Below are 23,107 nucleotides of genomic sequence, written 5' to 3'. Positions count from 1 at the left end.
CTGACAGCCTCGTGAGAAAGGAAGTTCACCCGCCATGGCAAGAGGGCATTCAGCCTTTGAATAGCTCCTGTGGTTGAGTCCCCACTACCTTGTTGATCAAGGTTTTACTGCCTCAACGAGCAGAGCTGCGCAAAACACATCTTCCCTTTGCTGGCTCAGACAACCTCAGCTTTCTCATCTACCGTCCTCTTGACACTTATAGTCTTAACAGACAGACATCTTTCAACATGCAGACTTGTCCAATTGAAGGAAGATATGGGAAGAGTATCACCAGGCCCCTTGGAGAGTGGGAAACATCCAACCTGACCCACAACACCGAGGTGAAATGGCCCACAGCTCACTTTCCTCCACTTCACAGCTCCTACCTGCACAAAATATCTGCCGTCGGCCACCCTGAGCAGAGGGGTGCTGACTACTCAGTCTCTGTGCTGGCACTGGTGCAGACGAACAGCAGAGAGAGTGCCAATGAAAGTCACCCTCGACTGAGGGACAGAGGTTCCCAGATGCGCCACACCTGCACCAGAGCCCGCCGGGGCCCCATCCCCTCTGGGGGCAAGGCTGGCATTAAGTCTCAGGCCTAGATTTTCCAAGGGTCCTCTCCCACACAATGCCTCGGACTGCACTTAATATTTGCCCCCCTCATGAGTCCAGATTTTATCAGGGGTTACATCAGCCTATATTTTAATAACCTCCAAAGCTCTAAGCTTCTCTGAGAAAAATATCACCATTTCTATCCTGGTTCAGATTTGATCTATCCGTAAGCCACATTCACCCTTGAATTTTTTTTTTCTCTTTTAAGGAAAGCCAAACCTGCGGCTTTGTGTTATGAGTGCTTTAGGGAAAACATGGCCATGCTGGGCATGCCGACAGCCCCTACTTGAACAGAAAGCCTTTCTTGGGGTTGCCAAGCAGAACTGTACGATGGCACCTGTGACCAGCTGCCACGGGGTCAGTAACCTGCTAGATGTGAATTTGCACTCGTCATTTCCAGGACTTTTCAATACAATCTCATGAGGTCTGCACACCAGTTCTGACAAGGATGCACAATTATCCCTGTGAGGCAGGTGAGGCAGGACTGGCCTGAAGTCTCATGGCTGGTCAACTGTGGAGCTGGCATTACAACGCGAGGCTAAGGTCTAGAAAGCACGTGTTCCCTGCTTCCAAGCTGCTTTCCCATCATGCTCTCCTTCCCCGTGCAGGCGAAGGGGTTCCTTTGCCCTCCATTCCTGGGTTTCTGAGTAAGCACAAGGAAGAACGAGAGCCCTAGGAACGTGGTCAGGAGAGGGATCCCAACATGGGACCAGTCCCAGGAGAAGGGCTGAGGTCAGGACGCCCAGCAGCCACCCAGGCCCTGTCAGGGAACGCTGACCCACGGGGCAATAATGCGTTGCCCTGTGCAGTACGCCTGCAACCCCAACTCATCTCTTCAGTCGGGCATCTGCTGCACACTCGTAGGCACAGGCTTCTCTTCCATGCGTGCCCAAGACGAAGGCCCAGCGTTCCCGGTGAACACGCCTGGGGAGCAGGGAGGCGCCAAAGAGATATTCGATCAGGAAACCCAGTCACAGAGTTTTTGAGGAAGAAAATAGTACAGTTTCAGAGCTGAAAGATGCGTGAGAGATCACCTGAGGTAATCCCTTCAATTTGCTTAAGGAAATAGGCTCAGAGACTTTAACGAACTGGCCTGAGTCACCAAGCTATTGAGTGTCAACATTGGAATTAGAACCCAAGACTCCAGAAATTGTGTTGTTTTCTGTCACATCACATATTATCTCCTTGCACAGAGTTCTTATTTTTGTTTTTCGACAGGTGGGTAAACTGAGTCTCAGAGAGGTTAAGCGGCTTACTTGGGCTGACACAGTAGGTGGTAGAACCAGGCCTTGGACTCAGGTCTGTGCGACTCCTAAGGATATGTGTGTTCTTTCCAATATACTACTAAGATCCGTGAGATGACACCATGTCCTTTATGATAATCCCTGCTAACCACTCGAATCTGCTAAGGAAGTCACTCCAGCCCAGAGAACCAGCAGCTCTAAATGGACTTGTGGCAAACACTAAAACCTGAACAAAAGAGGCCTGACTGGCGTTTGAGGTAATAAACAAAACACCAAGACTATAGGAGTGTTCCCCAAACTTACAAAGATGGCACCAGGTTTGCACAGAGACATGCTGTGGAGAAAGCCCTTACAGACGTCCCTAGAGCCTTCCTGAGGTGGGGAAATCAGTGGCATGTACTCAAAGGCCTGCCTCTGAAGTGCTGGTGGGGAGGGGATGCCTCTGACCTCACCAGTGGAGACTAAGCTCCTGGAGAGGCCAGAGTGGCTGTAAGAGGCAGGCTGCTCTCAGCTGTGCAAGCAGCTGACTGGCATGGTTGTGCTCGCCAGGCAAATACACTGTGCATGGGACGACATGCACACAGCCCCTTGTGCCCCATGGCTACACACATGCGTCTACCCCCACGCCTCAGACCTAGCCATACACACACGCACACCACACACGCACCCCGTCTGCGGCCTCTCCCCCTGTCCCTTGTTGTAGCTACAGCCCCTCTTACCTCCCTCCTCTGGAAAGCCCCCGACGCCTGCGCTGCCCCAGCCCCTCGGGCTCTGGCTAATACCGTTACCCGTCCAATGATTACAGGGCTGGCTGCAGAAGCACTGTGTTTGCTGCCTGCCTGGGCCACTAACAAGGTCTGGACACAACAGTCAGGGCAGTTTATGACAGCTCCTAATGACGACTGCTCTTGGTAATGACCAGCGCTGCCACGACCCGAGTACGAGCTGATTATAGGCTCTGGCTCCTGCTCCACACGCCCAGAACAAAGGTTTCCCGGGGGGTCCTGACCGCAGCAGATGGCCCCTTCCCTGGCTGCCTGGGCTGCGTGCTGACCTCATCAGGCCAGCCTTCAGGGGCTCCTTCAAGTGGGTGGCCCAGAGCTGGCCCAGGCCTGGCCGGCACTGCCCTGAGCCCTCTCTGAAGGGGTGTGATTTGAGGGCCTCCTCTCTTGCCCTCCTCACCCTTACCCGCAGCCTCGCCTATCCAAAATATCTTGCCTGAAGTTCTGCCGTTAGCATTTCATTGCTTTGGATTCATGAGTACCTTCTCTTTCCAGTCTCCCTCCCTGCCCAAGGTCTTCTTTTAAGATGTGAGCAAGAGTAACAATCCAAAATAGGCTCCTAATACATCTCCAGTGCCAATGAGACAAATGTTCTGTTCCTTCGCATGGCATTCGAGGCCCTCCGTGACCTGACTTTTGCCCACTTTGTCCATCTCATTTCTAACTGTTTGCCTCCACACCCCTTATAAGCTGACTTTTCACAGTGAAAAGACCCACTGCTCCCCAGTGTGCAGCTAATGTCATCCCTCCACGTCTGGATCTCTGCTGGGCCCTCCACATAGACCATCCTTCCTACGTCCATCTTTTCAGCCTGACAAACTCCTACCAATGCCTTGGAGAACACCCCAAGGTATCCCCTCTCTGGAGCTTTCTCTGACCCCTCCCTGTGCTCCCACAGCCCCCAACTTCGTAGCTATTCCTGGAACTTCTGCATAGGATGACGCAGTATTATGTGTATCTGTTTCCCCCTCTGTATCCCCTCAGAAGGTAAGCCGTCTGAGGGCAGCAACCACATCCCGATCTTCCCACGCAGCCACTCCTGTGTGCGCTCACCAATGCTGAGGCTGACGAAGGATGCATCCTCAATCCAGGCATTTATCAAACCTCTACCACTCACGTGCCATTAGCTCATGGAGGCGTTGCCACCTCAAAGGCAGGAAATGCCACGTGAAGCAGCACACAAGTGCTGGCTGCCAGGCCTGGGAGGCGAGACAGAAGCACCTTCGGGAAGCCCATGGCAAACTGGAAGCTTTGGCCTCCAGAGGGCCCCAGGAATGGGGTGGGGGGAGGTGCCCCAGTCCCCCATGAGCTCACCCACAGCTTCATCTCCACCTCCAAAACTCACCAGCTCCTACTCAGTCAGATAGAGGCATGATTAAGAGGGCTGCTCTCACCACATCTGGAGGCTCTACAGGGCTTCGCACTTAGAATCCAGTGTAAAAGGCACTACAGGATCGAACTGGGCCTACTAAAGTCTCCCCTTGCCTGTCCTCATCTGCACGGGTCTGAGCGATCCTGTGACCAACTAAGGTTTGACTTCCTTGCCAAGTGCTCACCTCAGAGCTCAGAAGACCTGTGGGGAGGAAGAAACTGTCTCTTTGGCTTTGACTATGGGAAGCCCCTCTTCCCAGACCCTGGGAAGAAAGGATCCAAAGACTTGTGTGTGTGCAACTGGAATCTCTTTGGGAAGTCAGCATGTGTGGTACAAAGTATTAGCAAGGCCACATACTCAGTACAAGTTCAACCACTGTCTGTTGAATTCGATCTGTGCAAGAGCACATACCTTCTTGCAGATAGATTTGCAAAAGAAAACACACACGTATATGCATCCTACACCAGTTTCTAAATGAATATGGTTAAGAGTAAAGAAGCTGTAACCCGAGAGGCTGGACACTGACCTGCACGTGGCACCTTGCAGGCACCTGAGCCCCTTTGCCCCTCTGCATCTCAGCATAGAGGGCATCTCAGCATAAAGGCCATCTCAGCATAAAGGGCATCTCAGCATAAAGGCGGTAACTCTTTCCAGTTAGCCTAGCTTCCTCTGGGTGCAAGCAGTCATGGCTTATGTGGGGGCTAGAAGCTGCCCTCATCGGCTTCCTCGCCCTTCCACTTCTCAGTACCTTGCCCAGAGGAGAGGGCAATACTTAATGACTGACCTCCTTTCCTCCTGCAGCTGTGCACAGCCTGGGGGGGGGGGGGGGAGCATGGCCACAGTGAATGGGTAACCACTGTAACACCTGCTCATTCCAAGTCCTCCAGGAGCAGGCCCAGAGCTGGGGACCCCACTCCCCCAACGGGGTACACAGCACAAAAGCCAACTCCTTCCGTCACGCCTCGGTTCAGGCTTTGCATCCCCAAGTTTTTAGCCAGGGCAAAGCCCTAACACAGGATGCTGACTCAGTTGTGAGAGCCGACAAATGATATTCTCGACCCATATTTGTTTACCTGAAGAGGGTTTTGTCATTTGAGAATTACTATTTGTTTGGGGTCTTAACTCCTTTCCCAGCCCTTGTCCCCTGACACCAGGAATGCCTGTCTTTACTTTCTCCATTGATCTTAAGTCTGGGGCGCCTGGGTGGCTCAGTTGGTAAAGCGTCTGCCTTCGGCTCATGTCATGATCCTGGGGGCTCCTGGGATTGAGCCCCACATCGGGCTCCCTGCTCAGCGGGGTGTCTGCTTCTCCCTCTCCCTCTGCTTGCTGCTCCCCCTGCTTGTGCTCTCTCTCAAATAAATAAATAAAAATCTTAAAAAAAAAATCTTAAGTCTGAAGTTAGAATACTCATTCCTCTGGTCAACCTCCCTAAATTTCTCCAGCCCCCACAGAAGACCCTCCCTCCTCAGGCCTGAGAGCATCTGAAGTTACCAGAGAACAGAGATAAACAGGCATGGCCAAGTCCTGCCTCATCCACCAGAATCTTAAATTTGTTGAGAATGAGAAACAGGTCCTTGGCTCAAAGCTGAGACCAAAGGAAGCCTGGAAGGAGCACAGGCCAGCCTCTGGGTCCAGGAGGTCTGTGTGGCAGGCTGGCGCCACCGCCCCCCAGGGAGTGCTGCAGGAAGACACTCACTCTCCAGGTGCCAGCTGTCTCTTCAGGTTCAAGTGCTAATTCCTGGCCCCCTTTTCTAATTCTGCTGCCACAGACACAGAGATAGGCGTTCCTCCAGCTCTAAAGCCATTTCCAGAAGCTGAATGGATCTGTTGTGGAAGACACACCCGCATGAACGAATTTTCAAAGGGCTCACAAAGAGAACAGAAGACATATGAGGTTCTTCCGGAAGGATATGTCCCAGAGAGCACGCTGATGAAGGACAAGAGAGAACCAGAGAAAGCCGCTCTCGTAATCCTGCCTGAGTGAGAGAGAACACAGTGTAGAAGAGGCTGGTTCCTCGTTTTTCCCCACTGCCAAAGCACTATTCTGGCATCTCTTTAGGACTCACAGACATCCTTTCAGAATTTGTAAATGATTTCCCTTGATTCTTGCCCTTAAGAAATACTCCTTTATTCCCCTAAATATCTGCAAGCTGGTAAGCACCCACTACCTGCAGACCCATCCCTCAACAGCCTTCGGAACAGCCCGGGTCCACATACCTGCAGACCCTCCCATCCCGGAAGACCAGTACCAGTTACTCTCAAGACTCAAACACGAGCACGGAGGCTCTATCTGCACTTGAGCCCAGACCTCCACCCCAAGAACCCTCACCAAGGACACAAACGTGACCTCTTCTCCTGGGTCCTTGCTTCCTCCCCCTGACCCACTAAAGAAGTCAGGATGAGAGGGACCCAGGGTGGGGCCTAAGTTACAGGGGGTCCCTAGGAACACCTTTAAGCTCAGTCCTGCAATAAAGACCCCACCCAAGGCCAGGGTGATCTAGAAGCTCCAGACGCCCGGATCAGGGCTATCCGAGAACAAGCTGTTCATAATTCAGCAGCCCCTCCCGAAAAGCCACTATACGTACGCAATGACCACGGTATCTTCCTTTGAAAGCCCTAGAAGGCTTTCTTTCATCTCTTTTCTTTTCTACCACCATTCATGTGTTCATTCAGTCCCTCCCTCAAACATGTCATGGGCACTGACAGAGCCAGACCTGCCCTCTCTATTCCAGAAGGATTGCTCGCCAGCGAGCAAAGCCAATGGCCCCGGGGACACGTCTGCAGCACTCTTTCCCGCTACTGTTCAAGCTCAGCAGAACTGACAAGGTGATTCCACTCTCCTCCCCCCCACCCCCGCCCCTGCGTCCTGGCCCCAGACACGCCCCCCCGCCCCCAGTTTGGTCCGATGAATGTCTATTTTCCAGGAAACCTAAGCTGGCCGCTTCGGGTTCACGTCCCTCCTCACACATCACCGGCTGTTTGTGCGATGCCCACGGCAGCGTCCTGAGGCTTGCCCCCTCTGAACCAGGAAGTGTCCGGTGCCAGCACCAAGTGGCGCTCGAGCCCAGGGAGGCCCACCCGGCACGGGAGGCTCCTGTACCCACGGGCCCTGCGGGCCTTGCTCCAGGCCAGGCTGCCGCGCCAGGCCTTCGGGGCCACGGCGGGAGTGACAGTGCTGGTGACAGGCGAGGCCTCTTACACAGCAAAGCTATCGCTCAAATATTTATTGTATGTGTCTGGCTTTCACACGGAATTTGCAACCTGCCAGTTACCAGTGTTTACCTTGGTAGAAATTCACGGGAAATTTTAGTCTGAACAGGCCCAGAGTTTATTTTACTGCCAGATAAACAACTTTCTTTGATAAATCATCCGTGTGACAGTGTTCCTGAAAGACTAAACAAAGATTTCAAACGTAATCTATAGGCCTTTGAGAAGTCTTCCAAAGCTAATGCATGTTTAATTGGCTGCTCTAAGCAGGCTAGGGCAGGGCAAGGGCCTGACATTTCTTTGGCCATTTGTTCTCCTTTAAAAAAAAAATAAAGAAATCACAAATTGGAGCTTCTGGCTCAGTTCTCCAAAACTGGATGGAATTTACCAATATTTAAAGGCTTGCTTGCTTCTCTGAAAGTAGCCTGTTTTTTGGTTAAAGGGAGTGTATCTCAGAAATATCACAAGGCCATTGTTGGAAAAAAAGCAAATGCCCTGGAGATCCAGCTTGAGAAAAAGAGGGCGGACGGCAGTATAACACAAAGAGCTTTAAAACCCCTCCTAAACAGAATCCAATAAATTAGGAGTAGAAAAACGCACATCGGGAGCAAGATTTCTAAAGATCACACAAAAACAAACAAAAAAAATACCTTCAGGAAGCACATCCTAGACCTGTATAGGGTCAGTCCAAGCTCTATGGGCACGGCCAGACCTCAAGGGTGTCCTCAAACGAAAACCCAAATCTAACTTCCAGAAACACAGGGATGTTTTCGGGTTGGGTTTGTTTGGGTTTTGTTAACTATAGCACCTTGAAGCTGTGTAGAGCTTTTCAAATTTTTCCAAGTGGGCTTTTAAAAAGCCTTCTTCGGTTTAATCCTCTGCTAACCGGAGAATTAACCAGAACATTCCATTCCATTTCCTAAAACTTTTTGCCAAACAAGCTGACTTCATTCGTGCCAGAATTCTCCTACCTAGGCTAATTTCCATCCTGAAATTACTCTTTCCAATGAGAAGAGATAATCCTGATTATGGACTGAGCTGCGGCCATATTCCAGGAACTCCACACACTCGATTGAGTCAATTCTCCCCACGACGCAGTAACACAGGAATCACCACTCACATTTTGCAAGTGAGGCGACAAGCTCAGGGAGGTTGAGAGACTCTCTCATGGTCGCTCAGTTTATAGGGTTGGGATTTAATCCAAGTCTCCCTGGCGCAAAGCCTATGCTCTTTCTGCTCTACTGTACTGCCTGCCTCTCCACGAAGAAAGAAACAATGATTGCGGGGCTCCTTCCTTGTGGTGGGCACACCGATCAGTCCACTTAACATCCCATAGGCTCTGAAAGCAGGGAAGGAAAGAAGCACCCTATATCCCCTTCCCAGGGAGCTTCCCCACCATTCCTGGCAGGATGCAACCTTGACGGCATGGCAGCATGTAAAGGACAGGTATGAAATCTGGACCAGCTGCCCAGGTAAGTGCTGGTGGGCACAGAAACCTTAACAGAGGCCAGGCAGAGCGGCCTTGGGCAATCACATGACTAACTCCTTTATCTGAGTCTTATTTTTCTCAATCCGAGAGATGAGCCCTGGACTGCCTGATCTTTGAAGTTCCATCCAGCTCAGCGTGTCTTTGGAACGACAAAGGGATACAAATGAGCAACGTGGCACCCAAAGACATGGGCCACCTGCACAGACTGGGAACAGTCCCCCCTTCCCAAATCATCCCTTCCCCCTCCTTTCTCCACCCACACCCAGAAAAGCTTCAGACAACAGAGGTGAGGCTGAGGGTCAGTCCTTCTCGCTCCCCTTCTCCGTGATAATCTATCTATACATCAAATGATAAGAGGGACGTTTTGCTCAGTGAAATAAGCCAGACGCAAAAGGGCAAATATTGCAGGATGCCACTTACATGAAGTACCCAGAATTGTCACATTCACAGAAACAGAAATGAGATGGTGGTTTCTGGGGCCTGGGAGGAGGGGGGAACGGGAGTTAGTGTTTGATGGGGACAGAGCTTCAGTTTGGGAGGATGAAAACTATCCAAAAATGGATAGTGAGGAAGGCTGTGGGACAATGCATGTGTGCTTAATGCCACTGAACTGCACACCTAACAGAGATGGCAAATACCATGTTACCTGTATTTTTACCACAATAACTTTACAAATTAGAAAAAAAGATAAGGAGGCTTAAGAAATGGGGCAGGGCCACTCCTAATCAGAGAATCACCAGCTGGAGAGGACCTCACAGGACACCCAACCACACCATTTGGCCACTGACTGTCCCAAGGAGTAACCGAGTCAGACCTGGACTTGGCCGCAAGGAGGGGAAGTCATGTCAGCCAATCCTGAGCCAATCGTGCCCACAGCAAAAATCTTAGGACAAAGAAAAACAACCACTCCGGTGTGACACAAGGAGGGGAGAGGGATGAAAAGAGAATTAGGTTTGGAAAGATTTCAATAAATATGCCGAGAACAGAGGACAGAGATCTCCTGAGATACACCTCTCACTTCTTTGGGGAGAGCCACAATGGAGCCACAACGGAGGCCTCATCTGCCCGAGACAGGTGGCTGGGCTACTTCCGTCCCTGGAAGGATCACCGCAGTGACTGTTTAGTGAGTCCGGCCTGGGTTCCTGACACACCGACTCCTCTGCTCCTCACCAGAACCCATACCTGGGTCTATGAAATAGAGAGAAACTGAGGCCTGGAGAGGGGAAGGGATTTGCCCGTGTGGCAGGGCATGCACATAGTAGCAGAGGAAGGACTGAACTCAGTTCCAGGAAACGCCGTGCCCCATCCACGGATCCTCACTTCTCCATCCTTTCTCATACTTCGGTATACTTTCACAGGCTCCACTATGCTAAAGCAGAGTGATTCTCACTGAAATTTGCTTTACCAGAGTATCTTCCTGCCCGCTGGAGCCAAGAGAGAATTAGGCATGGACACAGGGAGCACCGTGCTCACCAGAAGGGGAAATGTGGCTCTTTCCCACCTTTGCCCTGACGTTCGTTAGCATGGCTTCCGAGTGCAAAGTGGTCCCCATGTGACCTCCACCCAAATGGCCCAGGGTCTGGTTCTCTGGACAGGATCCCAGGTTTGGGGCCTGCTCAGTCTCCAGTCGGAGACCACAGGTGAGCAGGGAACGGACATCACTACCGGCCCAGTCAACCGAAGGCTTCAAAGCATCTGGTTCAGCCACGGCCTGTGCACCAGACAGCACGCCCCTTGGCACAGAGGGGAAGGCTACTCAGAACGGGACCCGGGCTTCGAGCTGTGGGCTCTGCTTCCCGTGGACTGAAAGCATCAACCCCACGTTTTCCCTCACGTGAAATGCCTTAACAATCCCTTCCAAGCATTCACACATCTGTGGATGGGAGATGTATTTCAGAGGTCTTCAGCCTGCCAATTCCACCCCCAGAGCTGTGTGCCTCCTCCCCCGTCTATTTAATTTTACTTTCACTGAACTAGATTTCTGGACATGAGTGCTTTTGTTCTGTTTTTAACACACATACATATACACTCAGTCACCCAAAACAGGGCATGAAGTTTTCCTTGAAATTAATAAACGTGTTGTACATAGTCACTTGGAAAGGAGCTTTCTCCTTTTATTTAAAAAAAAAAAAAAAAAGGAAGTCAAATTTCCATCTCCCCTACCATCCCGTCATTCAAATACTCATCTGATAAGCTTTTATTTCATACCTACCATGGGGAAGAGACTGTTCCTGGGACTGTTTAAGTACAAACAAGCCTTGTTTTGTTCATTTTAAGACACGGATTATCTTCACATTTTAACGGGAAGCACGCTTCCTTTGTCACTGGTATGAAATGAACAGCGCATCTCATAATTAATGGGCATCTGACATTAGGTAAAGTAGGGTGCGGGGTGCAGACCCTGCTCTCCGGCAGCCTACAGATGTTGCAATTACCGTGCCGGCAGCCAGTTTTCCTCACCTGTGGGAGGAAACCCAAGGTTTAGCTTGGAAAGGCTGAACCCACATTTTGCAAGAGCTCAAACTGCCCTTTAGAGTAAAACACTGTACCTCCAAACAGCAGCACAGCCAAGACACCTTGAAAGACGAGTAAGGCAGAGCGAGGACAAATTAGTGAAGGTTCAGGAACCTCTGAAAAGACTTCTTCTAGGAAACCCTCCCAAATGCTAACAGTGAGAGCTGGTTTCTTTCCTTTCCTATTTAACTCCTTTTGGTGTTACAAAGTATGGTTTTACTCTTTATGAGGAAACATATAAACGGAAAAAAAAAAATCCTTCCAGAAGGCAAGGAAAATTTCTGGGGGCAAAGAAATCTTTTTTCCACAGCAAGAAAACACTGGGGTAAAGAAGTGGCCACCTGAATTCTCAAGCTCAAAAAACTGGAGAAGCCAGTAGGAGCGGAAGCTCTGAACTATCTTAGCAGAAGTGCATCCTCACGCACGTTTCTAGCAGAAAGGCTTGAGGGTGTTTACAGATACTGGAGAAGCTAGAGAGACTGGCCAGAGGCGGGGTCCTAACCTCCCAGCCATTATAAATCAGATCTTCACACCCGTGGGATAAGCTAACGTGAAGGAAAGATGCCTATGGGCACCAAGTTGTTAACAGCAGGATTACGAGTGGGGCAGTTTGCAAATATGGTATCAGCCTGTTTAAGGGAAAGGAGCGGCACCCTGTTGTCACATAGCAGGAAAAGCCAAGAGAACAAAAACCAGAGCAGTGCGTCCCAATTTCAGCACAGCAGGCAGGCTGGCCACCAGGTTGAAGTCAGAGACTTTGCACCATCTACCTCTCCGCTTTCCCACATCTGGTACTTGATCCAGGCTGATCCAGCTGCATTCCTGAGTATCAGCACACAGGTGTTTCTACTGATGCTTTTCCCTGTTGGGGAAAAAAAATGCTCTCGGAACTGGGGGGGGGGGGGGGTGGCGGGGTACGGTGCAGAGGTGGAGAGACTAGTGGCCAAGCAGACCTGCCAGAGATTTAAAAATGCACGGCCTGGGAAAGAGGTGATGGGCTGTGCACGCCCAGCTCCACGGAGCCTGCAGGAGTCTGAAGATGCATTGGCAGGAGGGCGAGTGTGTGTGCTGACCCAGAAGGAATGCACCCCCTTATTCCTAGAGCTCACAGAAAGCCTTCCAACAACCTGATGTCTTCCCACCAGGGATGTCAGGGCCACTTAATGCAAAGTTTGATCCCTTGAGTAGGGAGTAAAACATTCTTTTTCTTCTCTGTTGTGTGTCAGCTTGCATTGCTGAATTTCTTTGTTTCCTAACTGAATCCCATCAGCGTGGCTGACTGCCTCACTTACTTGAAATGAACTGAGCTAAGAAACAAGTTTCTCAACAAGGCTGCATTCTCCAGGATGCTGAGAAGGGCAGAGTTAAGCTCAGCCCCTGCAGAGTGGAAAAAAAAAATCCTATTTATTGCCTTATAAGAACATTACAAACAAAAAACCAAAAAGTCTCTCCTGCACCCAGTTCAAAGAAGCCTGGCATACACCATACCCATGCTGAGGGGATAAATGCCTCCGTGGCAAAGCCCAGCGGCTGTTCATCTTCTCTTAAATGAGGAAGGCAGGATGCCAGAGAGTAAAAGAACTCCAGGTGGGAGAGTCAGATTCCTTATTTATGAAGTAAGTGGACTTGATATGATGACCTGTAGGGTCCAGCAGCACCTCAGAAGTTCTCTGAACCCAAGAAGAAAATCATCTCAGGGCAAATGGAACACAGTCCCAAACAACTAATCAGTCAGATCTGACAAGACCTGACTGGCTATTAAAATAAGATCTACACCTCCCTCCTATAAGCAGTAAGCAGGTGTCTCGCTGATTTAGTAGGCAGCTATAAGGGTGTCCATCCCAAGGGGGTTATCTGAGCACCCCCTAGAACCCTGCCCTACACCATAAGGTCAACCTTCCATGTTCAAATTCCTTCCCAAAGCCTACCTCTCCGGCCCACTTCCAAGGAATGCCTCTAATTGAACTAGTTGCCACAAAACCCCCAATTACCAGAATTTTGGTGAGTAAGTGGGGGTGGAGAGAGGAGACCTGATGACAGGTTCTGGTTGGTTAAGTTCCAGACAAAGACTCTGAGCATAAAGACATGGATTCTCTTCTCACAGCTCCTTAACATTAACTTGGCCTTGAGTTCCCACAGCCCCCTCTTCAGCTGGTGAGTTATCTCATGACTCCATGACTCTCTAGGAAATCACTGATGAGGGTTTGGTCAGTGTTTAAGAAAAAAATTTTAATTAAATTGTAATTCACTCTAGGTAAGTATTTTTGAGTATGGTGTCTAGCACAGTGCTTTGCCCTCCAGAAACGCTGAACGAATGGATACATGAATCAATGAATGATCAGATACATTGAATTTGAGCTCCCGAATACGCAGGCATGGTCGGACAATCATCTCCTCCACACACGGAGATCCAGAGTTTCCCATCACTCTTCCTTCAAGGGCTGAGCCTGATAGAAGTCACAGGAGCATAAAACATCAGCTAATATATTACCTTTCAGAGTTCACCTTAATATGGTTCCCTGGATTTGCGCAAGTATCGGGGGGCCAACTTCTAAAAGCAAGTGTGCTCATTTACAATATCTGAAGAGGATCAGTGAAATCTAAATGTGGCCCCTTAGTTATCCCTCAAAAGGATTCTTTGGGATCACAGCCATATCTCAACAGATTCTTCCTGCCCCAGCCATGCCGCAAAAGGCTTCTCGTCAGGATTTCTGAGAGATTTTTTTTTCTCTGTCCCAAATGCATTTTGGGGAAGGAATCTTTACCCCATTTGTGGAAGAAAACTTGTTGCTAACGCAGTATGGGGCTGTGCACCCACAGAGTCTACAGCAGGAGACCTGCCGGGCTCTGCTGGGCTCTCAGCACCCCAAGGAAGCAAAAGCATGAGCGTCAAGAAGCAAAAGTTACTACCAGATGATGGAAGGGTCAGCAGAGTCCGCGAATATCACCTCAGATGCCCTCGACCATTTCCTTCAAGTTGATTGAAAAAAAGGATGTGCCCCCAAAACAGGCAGGAAAATGCATTCTAGACCGATCTTCCTAGAGGTCCCGCTGGCCCCCACCAAGAGCAAAGGAGGCCGAGAAGCCTAGTGCCCAAACCAAGCACAAGAGGCACACCCATCCTCAAGAAGCTCTCTGCGGCAAAGGGTCTGAGTTCTCCCACTTCCGTCCTCAGTCACGAGGACAATCCTGAGAATATGCGTGTCACGTGTACGACTTCCTTCAACTTGCGTGTATAGGTCACATTTGTGTGACTCAGACACAGCCCTTGGCCAGTGCAAGGCCCTTCTGTATGCTTTATTATGCTTGGTTAATGAGAACGTGGAGTAGGTCGCCCTGAATGGCCAAAGACTCACGTTACCTACCGTTCTGCTTTTCCTGGTAAGAATTCTGCAAGAACTCCGATCTCAGGGACATGACGCAGGAATCGTGAGAAATGCCCCACTCAGTGTCAGGCTGAACCTTCCTTCAGCAAAGCGGGCCTGGCCTAAGCAGAGCCACTTCTCGGCATCCAGATGAAATAGGAGTCGGCCTTCCAAACGGATGCAGTTGACATGTACCTTTCCCAGAGGAGACAGGCTCAGGGTGTCTGGAGCTGTTCAGATCTTCTATGAGGCTGACTACAGGGGGCCATCCCTGAAAGGCCCCCCAGGCCACATCCAGCCTTTCTCCTGGGGCTGTAAAGGCTGATTTGGAATTCCTTTTTAACCCAGAGTGGTTTGGGAAGAAGGGAGAGAATTCTCACTACTGGAGGGAGGTCAATTTTCTGTGCCAGGAAGGACCTGATGGGGGCCCCTCTGAATGCCCCCAGCGCTGGACTCCCCCTGCCCAAGAGGGCATCCTGTGCCAGCATTTCAGAGCCCAGGCAGACTGGTGCTGACACCTAGGGGTGGATGGAGAAAGAGCCAGTACGGAGGGAAGGCCAACCAAGCAGCTGGCGGAATCTCCTGGGTGCACCTCCTGGGAGCATCCAAGGACTGGTGTTGCTCCCTCGCTCCTCCCCATCTGTCCTCAAGTCTGCCACCTCCACATCTAGGGAAGGTCCCCAAGAACCTGTCCAGGGATCCCTCACACGGAAGGGCAGAAGCCAAGTTTGACTTTAATAAAAATGAACCAGTTCCCCACACTATCTACACATATTTCCATGGGCCTGAGAAAAGCAACCATTCGGGGAGAATGAAGGGAGAAAATAGAAAGCTCCAAAAAGATGCCTCCATAGGCTCTCTGTTCCCCGGGGACACAGACCAGGCAGAAGCAGGGACTATGCCAAGCCTCCCAGAGGTGGCCAGTGTCGCTTTCTTACCAAACTCGCTGGCACAGAGATGTTCGATTATGGCTTCAGATTTCAACTCGTTGTCACATGGAGGACACACGGTTGTACCTAGGAAGGGAAAGGAGGAGAAAGAGGAGCTGTGAGTGACAGGGATTGGGGTTCTGGAAGGAGCTATCCCTGGGGAAGAGGTCAGCCCTAGGACCAGGCTGAAAGTAGTTAAAGGTCTTCTGGAATTTCTGAAGGGCAACTGGAGAATTGAAGAGTCCTAGAACCCTGGACCTAAAGGCAAACAGACATAGTTTCTTTTTTTTTTTTTAATAAAGATTTTATTTATTTATTTGATGGAGAGAGAGCACAAACAGGGGGAGCAGCAGAGAGAGAGGGAGAAGCAGACTCCCCCCTGAGCAGGGAGCCCGATGAGGGGCTGGATCCCAGGACCCTGGAATCATGTCCTGAGCTGAAGGCAGACCCTTAACCTTAACCGACTGAGCCACCCAGGCGCCCCCAGACATAGTTTCTTGAAAACCTGGGGGCTAGAACTGCAGAATATGGCACAATTTTATCAGGGGTGGTCTGTGAACTGTGGCTTGATGGGCAGTGCTCTTCTATTCCAGTTGTTTGTTTCTGGTTCTTTCTCCCCTCGCCCTTAAATATCCCTCTCTGATCCCTGCCCCCTTCCCATTCCCAAACTCCCAATGGGACAGCAGATCAGTCCGACCTGCTCTCTAGGAGCCAAGAAGGTAATGCAGCTCGACACACAAACTCTAGCCGCAGGCCCTGAACACGCCTCTCCAAAAGGGCTAATGCAGTGCGAGTTCCTGCCTGAGCTGGGGTGCGAGGCAGGAGCAGCTGGGTGGGGGCTGGAGGCAGCACCAGCGAGAGCTGCCAAATGGGAGAGCCAGAAGGGAGGGGGCAGACGGGGGACCCTCTGAAGGCATTTTCACAACACTGTGAAGTGCTTTGAAGAGGAGCTGTGTGCATGTGTGGCAGGCCCTGGGCACAGGGGGAGGAGACTTTTGAGGCCAGGGCCAGAGGCCTCCTCCAAGCCAAAATGCTGCTGGAGGGGAATCCCTGGGAGGTGGAACGCCTCTGTGGGAGGACAGGGAGAAAGAGGGACAGTTGGAATCCCCAGACGGGTGAGGTGGCCTATTACCATCACCACCATTCCCACCATCATCCATCGACCACCAGGAGTTTAATTCAGGATCTAAGAAAGCCTCAGCACATTTGAAGGGCACTCCGCCCCTGGCAAAGTACTGGGGGCCAAGCCAGGCTGGAGCGGAGGAGTCACCCCAAGGCAAAATGGTAAGATGGAAGGCGGCTGTTTGTCCTCCTCCTCCCCAGTCCTTTCCAACGGCCTCCATGGCAGCGCCTCCTGCCTGTGAGTTCCCTGTGGCTCAGCGAAATGGGCCAAGACTCCCACATGGTGACGCCATGGAGCCACCCTGCCAGGCCAGGGCTGCCCCCAGGACATACCTGGTCCACAGCCAGTCACCCCCACTTCCAAGCAGGTTCCCCTCGTCGTGGCCCAACACCCTTTCAACTTGCTTAAGCTTGCTCTCCCACGTCCACTCTGTAACCAGGGCCAAACGCCATTCAGATTCTCAGTGCAGCAAGAACCACAGCCACACTCCAAGCAGAAGACTGTGTGACTGTAGTTGGCCCAGAATCTGGAAATTTGCTTTACAGCCAGAACTTGAATTAGGTTCTGGGGGTAGTGTTTCTGACAAAGGGAAAAACTTACCCAGAATTTCGCATTCTGGTTCTTGCTTCAGAGATAAACAGGGAAAAGAGGTCCTGAAATACGGGAAGGACGGTGTTACCTATCCCAGGAGAGTGAACCGTGCTTTGGGGTTTTCCTTGTTTTCTTATTTTCTTTTTAAAGTGGAAGTTATGGGGTGCCTGGGTGGCTCAGTCGTTAAGCGTCTGCCTTCGGCTCAGGGCGTGATCCCAGGGTCCTGGGATAGAGCCCCACGTCAGGCTCCTCCACTGGGAGCCTGATTCTTCCTCTCCCACTCCCCCTGCTTGCGTTCCCTCTCTCGCTGGCTGTTTCTCTCTCTGCCAAATAAATAAAATCTTTAAAAAAATAAAAAAAATTTAAAAAAATAAAGTGGAAGTTATCACACTGCAAGTTTCTATGACTATAATCTTGACTGAATGAGTAGCAGGCCCCGGGCAGTGAGAATATCCAACACTGTCCCCCTGGCACACTCACATCATCTCCTCTGGACCCCCAGAGCCATTTTCCTCAGGCCCACGAATGAATGTTTGACCTTCAGCACCTCTCAAGGTAGAAAGAGCTCATGGGGTGAGCTAACTCCCATCTTGACTTTTCTTACAGCCGACTCTGGGGCAGCTTGATCCAGGGAAAGGAGGAATGTGTAACACAATATTAATCTGTACCCCTCTGGTGTGTCCTTGGGGCCCTGCAGGCTGCCTCAGCAGGAGAAATCCACCATCCATCTGAGAGGTAGATTTAAAATAACGTTTAAAGCAAAGAAACCAAAAACTGAAAGGTTTTGTGTTTCATTAATATTTTAGGGGGAGGAAAGGAGACAGTCCAACGCTAGAGTCAGATTAAGTGATTTTTTAAAAATCAGTACACACATGCACACAGCTCTCTCTCCCTCTCACAGACACACACACACACACACAAGTACACACACACACAATTACACACAAACCCTCTCTCACACACACAGCAGGTGTTCCCCGGCCAGCTCCTTGATACCCCAAGACGAGATTCTCCAGAGGCTCTCGGGAGACACCGTGGCCTCTGCAGTCCATGACTAGAACAGCCAGGCTGATCTAACCCACAGCACTTCCAAACAACAAAAAATAAAACTAAAAATATATGCTCATTCAGACAACGTCAATCAGCGAAACCTGGCTGGAAGGGTGAACAGTGATTTACCGGCCTGGGAATGGATAGGTCTAATATAAGTGCAAGATTTAGAAATAACTTTCCTGGAAAGTTGATAGAGTTATGCCTCTCCCGAAACAGATAGGCACAGATGCTCATGTAGCTGGGGCGTCAGCCTTTTGGAGGGAAAAGCATCTTTTGACTTCTCTCTCACTATCAAGTTGATCTTTACTAACACATGGCCCCTAGGTGTGCCCAATACCCAAAACATGCCCAATTACATGAACAGCATGCAGAGATATACGTTGCCTTGAAGATTTGGCTTTACCTTCAAAGACTAAAGAGAAAGGAGAATAAAAGCAGTGCCTGTACTGCTCACCCAAAAGTACCAGTCCCCATTCTGGAGCCACTAGCCATAGGAGGGCTGGCAGCTTGGTCTGTCTCAACCTGCCCCTGCAAACACACACAGCCCTCCCGCCTCCATGCTCAGCTGACAATGGCCATGCTGCCTCAGAGGAAGTCATGTGGGGCTCCTGTGGGGCTACCTCCCACCAAAGGGCTGCAGTGCTGGGGACGAGTGGGTGCTGTGTCCTCTCCAGGCAGAACCTCTCACCAAAAACCATGAGGGGAGAACCAGTTCCCAAGCCCCACACCTGACTGGTCCTCTCCTCACTCCTCTCTGCTGGGCAGCTGGCCTTGGGAGGGTGCCTGCCTAGGCACTCCTGGGCTAGAGGGGAAGACAGAGGAGGATGGTACCAAGGCCCAGACTCAGGGGTGGCGGTCACGTGAAACAGCAGCCCAGGAATCAAAGGCAAGATGGCAATTATACGATATGCCCCCACTCCACTCCAGCCTTTCGGGGGTGGGAGGTCAGTTGGGAGGATTTATATATTGGCACCTTCGCCAGTCCCCCATCTTCCCCTCAAAAGGCGTTCCCCCAAAGTTTCCATGTGCATGGGCTGTTCCCGAAAGACAACTGGGAGTGGAGCAGAGGCCTCTGGGGCAGAGCTGGGCTACTCTCCGGGACAGCCAACAGCCAACGGCCAGCCAGCGAGGAAGGGGAGAAGGAAAAGCCTGTGGGCTGCAGGGGATGGCTCCACACTGGCAGAACACAAAGTGCTTTGTTTGTTCTAGGTAATTGCTCAGCTCTTGCTCCCAAAGGGCCACACTTCCCCCAAAGGTTAACCCTGTGTAGACACCCAGGAAGTGGTGAGGAGAGGTGCCCTGGCCACTGCAGCCAGGCTGCTCCCTCTCCCACCCAGCAGGGGCACGGGCCACCCAATGTCGGTCCCTTTGGACCAACCTCCTCCCTCCCTGGAATAAGCAGGAGCATTGAAAATTCAGGGCTCCCCTTTCTCATACTACCACCCTCACGCTGGAAGAGTAAACCCTTCAGAGGACACTTCTCTTTCAGGCATCACTTCAAGATGAACTAAGTCAGCCAACAGCCAGTCCCCCCACCCTAAACCTAAACCCCCTCCTCTAGCCCCCTTGGGACATGTGCCCCTGTGCTAAGGGCACCTAGGTATGGCTCCCCATCCGGACTGTAGGACTATGGGCACATCTTCCAGCCTCAACTCTGCTTCTGAAGAATTCGCTCCTATAAAAGTCTGGCCACCGCGCTGGATTTTTTGCTTGTTTGTTTTGATTTGGGTTTTTTTGTTTTGTTTTTTGGTTTGGGGGGTGGTTTTGTTTTTTGTTTTTTGTTTTTTTGTTTTTTTGTTTTTTGTTTTTTGTTTTTTGCCTCTCCCGGATTTTTTTCCCTTCCACTCAAGAGCTGCCCTTTAAGTGGGAGGGGTTCTGAGAGGAAACTCAGGCCCCTCCGTGGGGCTGTTCGGAAAGTCTCCAATTTGCGCAGCCCCACTCCCCAAGGAGAGATGAACAATGAGCTAATTACATTTTTATCTTTCTAATTACCTGAGGATTTGTGTAAATGGGAGAAGCAGGGGGTATGCAGGAATGAGAGCACACACTTTCCAGCCCCCAACCCTCCCCAAGTAGTTACCTGAAAAGGATGGAGAAACAGAAATCCTGTTTCAAACTTTTTTCCTCAGCCTGCTCTCCAACCCTCCTGGAGCTACTTGGCTGAAAAAACTAGCTAAGGAAAGCCCAGGGAATGGGGGGGGGGATGTTTTTTTAATCCTCATCGAACCTATGAAAATAAACAAAGCTGCGACTTAGCATTTTCTCGGCCTTTCTGGGCTTTCTACACTTTGGGTTTGGGTTTTTTCCTCCTGGGGCATCCCGCCTGGGGTGTTAAAAACTTCCATGGGGACTGGGTTCCCTCCCAGAGGAAGAAGGGCTCTCCTTTCGTATGGAGGATAAAGCTTTGTCTCGGGTACGGAAAAAGCGAGCCTGGGTCCCAGGAAGAGCCGTTGCAGGCACCGCATCAAGCTTGCTAGGGGCCGAGGCGCAGCCGCCGCTGCTGGGCAAGCCCGCGGTGCACCTGGGTCGGTAGAGGTGCTAAGCGACACCTCGGACGGACGAGAGGCTTTTAAAACTCGTTCCGCACAGCTTGAGAGCAACCTCCAGGGAGCACGTCTGAACTCCGAGGTGGAGCAGCGGGGCTGGGGTCCGAGTGGCAGGAGCTTTCCCGCGGCGGGTCCCCCGGTTCCCCGCCCGCCCGGGTTGGGGGGCTCGCGCGCGTGGGAAGGGGCGGCCTGACCTTGGGGCTTGGAGGCTTCGGTGGCATTGGGCGGGGTCATGGCGATGCAGACGTCCCCCTCGGGGAACTTGTCACACTTGAGCATCTCGGGCCAGTAGAAGCCGAAGAACTGCATGACGGGCTCGCACGAGTCGCGCACGGCCTCGCAGAGCCAGCGGCACGGGTAGATGGGCCGGTCGAGGCAGACTGGCGCGAAGAGCGAGCAGAGGAAGACCTGGGTGCCGATGTGGCAGTTCTTGTTGAGCAGGGGCACCCAGCTGCTGGCCTGCTGCTTCACCTCGGCCATGGTCTCGTGCTCCAGGAGGTTGGGCAGCACCATCTTCTTGTAGCCCACGTTGTGGCACAGCCGCAGGTCCACCGGGATGTCCACGCACTGCGGAGGCTTGGTGTAGAAGCGCCCGCTCTGGTAGGAGCCGATGTCCGACTGGAAGCTCACGTAGTCGTACTCGCTGGCCGAGCCCGCGGCCAGGAGCCCGGCGGCCAGCGCCAGCAGCACGCCCGAGGCGGCCCAGCGGCGGCCCCCAGCGCCGCGCCCGCTGCCCATGCTGGCTCGGCGCACTAGCTCCCGCGACGTCGGGGCTGCCTCGGCCGCCTCCCCGCGCGCGTCCCGCCGCAAACTTCCAGGGATCTCCAGGGACAAAAGGCGCCGTCCCCAGCGCTGCCCGGCTCGGCGGCCGCGCGCTCCTGCCCGGTCCTCGGCGGGTGGCTGCCCTCGGCCTGCGGCGGGCGCCGCGGCGGGAGCTCGCGCGGGGAGGGGAGCGCGCGCGGCGGCCCGAGTGCTGCCCCGGCTCCCGGACGCGCGGCGGGCTGGCGGGCGGACTGGCGGGTGGGCGGGCGGGCGCGCGGCACCTACTCCCGAGGCTGCAGGACTCGAGTGCCCGGTGCTCCTGTTGCAGAGCCCTCGGAGTCTCCCTGCGCAGCCAATCAGCTCCCGGCTGCTGCGAGCCGCACTCATTTAGCACGTCAGTCACCGGCGCAATTAACCAATCGCTTCACTTGCAAGAGGGTTCGGTTTACTAGAACTAAACCCAGGTCAACACCCCCTAAAAAACAAAACCAAAAATAAATAAGTAAATAAATAAATAACGGAAGAAGTGGGGGAAAGAGAGGAAAAGAAGAAGAAAAGGACAGGGAGAGAAAGTGGGAATAGATAAAAGTGTGGGGTGGGTAAAGGGGGGAGCTAAGCCTGGTCAACTTGAGTCCGCTTCTGTAGAAGAGAAGCCGGAAACCTTAACAGTACTTGCAAATCCACGCGATAATGAAGACTTTTTTTTTTTTTTTACTCTTTTTCCTCATTTCAAGCAGCAGCCCACCAGACTCGCAACCCACCTCTTCGGTTTTGTCCACCGTAGCCGCAGTACAAAGGCAGACGGTTTCGGACAAACCCAAACCCGGGCTCAGGAAGATTGAACCCACCGAGGTCTGCTTTTAAATCCCCAGCCAGTCCTGCTCGGCTCCCGCAAAACCAAGGGGAAGGTGTAGTTGGGGTTGCTAGCTGGTTTAAAAATACAGCACCTTCCAGGTGGGACAACCAGAAGGTGGCCCTCAAACAGCAACGGAGGCAGTTGGTCATTGTAGCAACTGCTGCTCAATGTGGGAGGAAATGCTGCTTACAAAGGTGTTAGCTTCTGGAGGAAAAGGAAAGCAGTTAAAGAAAAGAAAAAGACCTACTCGAGTCCCAGCCTGACAGCAAGTCTGTGTGCCCACACATATACACATTGACATGTTTGTGGTGTAGAAAGCCAAAACATTAAAAACACATGTGCACTTATCAGTGTGGCTTGTGTAAATATCAAGCCCATCACTCAGGCACACATGCTCCATTCAGAGCTTGCCCAGGAACCTCATGTCAAAACCAAGGGTCCTCATTAAGGCAGAAGGCGAAAAGAGTATATTAGCAGAAATAGAGCCAGGCCTTCCCCTGTAGGCAACCCCCTCCACCAAAGAAACAGAAGTCTCCCCCTCACCCTCAGAGTTCCTGAAAATTTTTTGTATATTTTAAACATAACCCTGAGAGGAAGGGTCAAGCTCCAGAGAGCTGGGAGTATGACCATGACTGACCCCAGGGACAGGTGACAACAGCAAGCAGCTCATGAAGTTGGCTAGG

The 23,107-nt window shown here is 51.8% G+C and overlaps 1 protein-coding gene across 1 annotated transcript in view; it reads right to left on the bottom strand.

Annotated features, from left to right (window-relative positions):
• Nucleotides 1-21,823, bottom strand: part of SFRP1 (secreted frizzled related protein 1) — a 45,787-nt gene extending 23,964 nt beyond the window's left edge. Inside the window, exons 1-2 of the mRNA XM_045779112.2 lie at nucleotides 21,001-21,823; nucleotides 15,503-15,580 (exon numbers count right to left, since the gene is read on the bottom strand). Coding sequence (XP_045635068.1) covers nucleotides 15,503-15,580; nucleotides 21,001-21,544 — 622 coding nt within the window. The 5' untranslated portion in view covers nucleotides 21,545-21,823. The remainder of the gene's footprint in view (nucleotides 1-15,502; nucleotides 15,581-21,000) is intronic.
• Nucleotides 21,824-23,107: the final 1,284 nt, after the last annotated feature.

This window comes from Ursus americanus, chromosome 27 (assembly GCF_024610735.1).
Source record: "Ursus americanus isolate L20-20 chromosome 27, mUrsAme1.1.p, whole genome shotgun sequence".
In the NCBI taxonomy this organism is placed as follows: domain Eukaryota; kingdom Metazoa; phylum Chordata; class Mammalia; order Carnivora; family Ursidae; genus Ursus; species Ursus americanus.
This window is presented reverse-complemented; position numbering and strand designations above follow the sequence as displayed.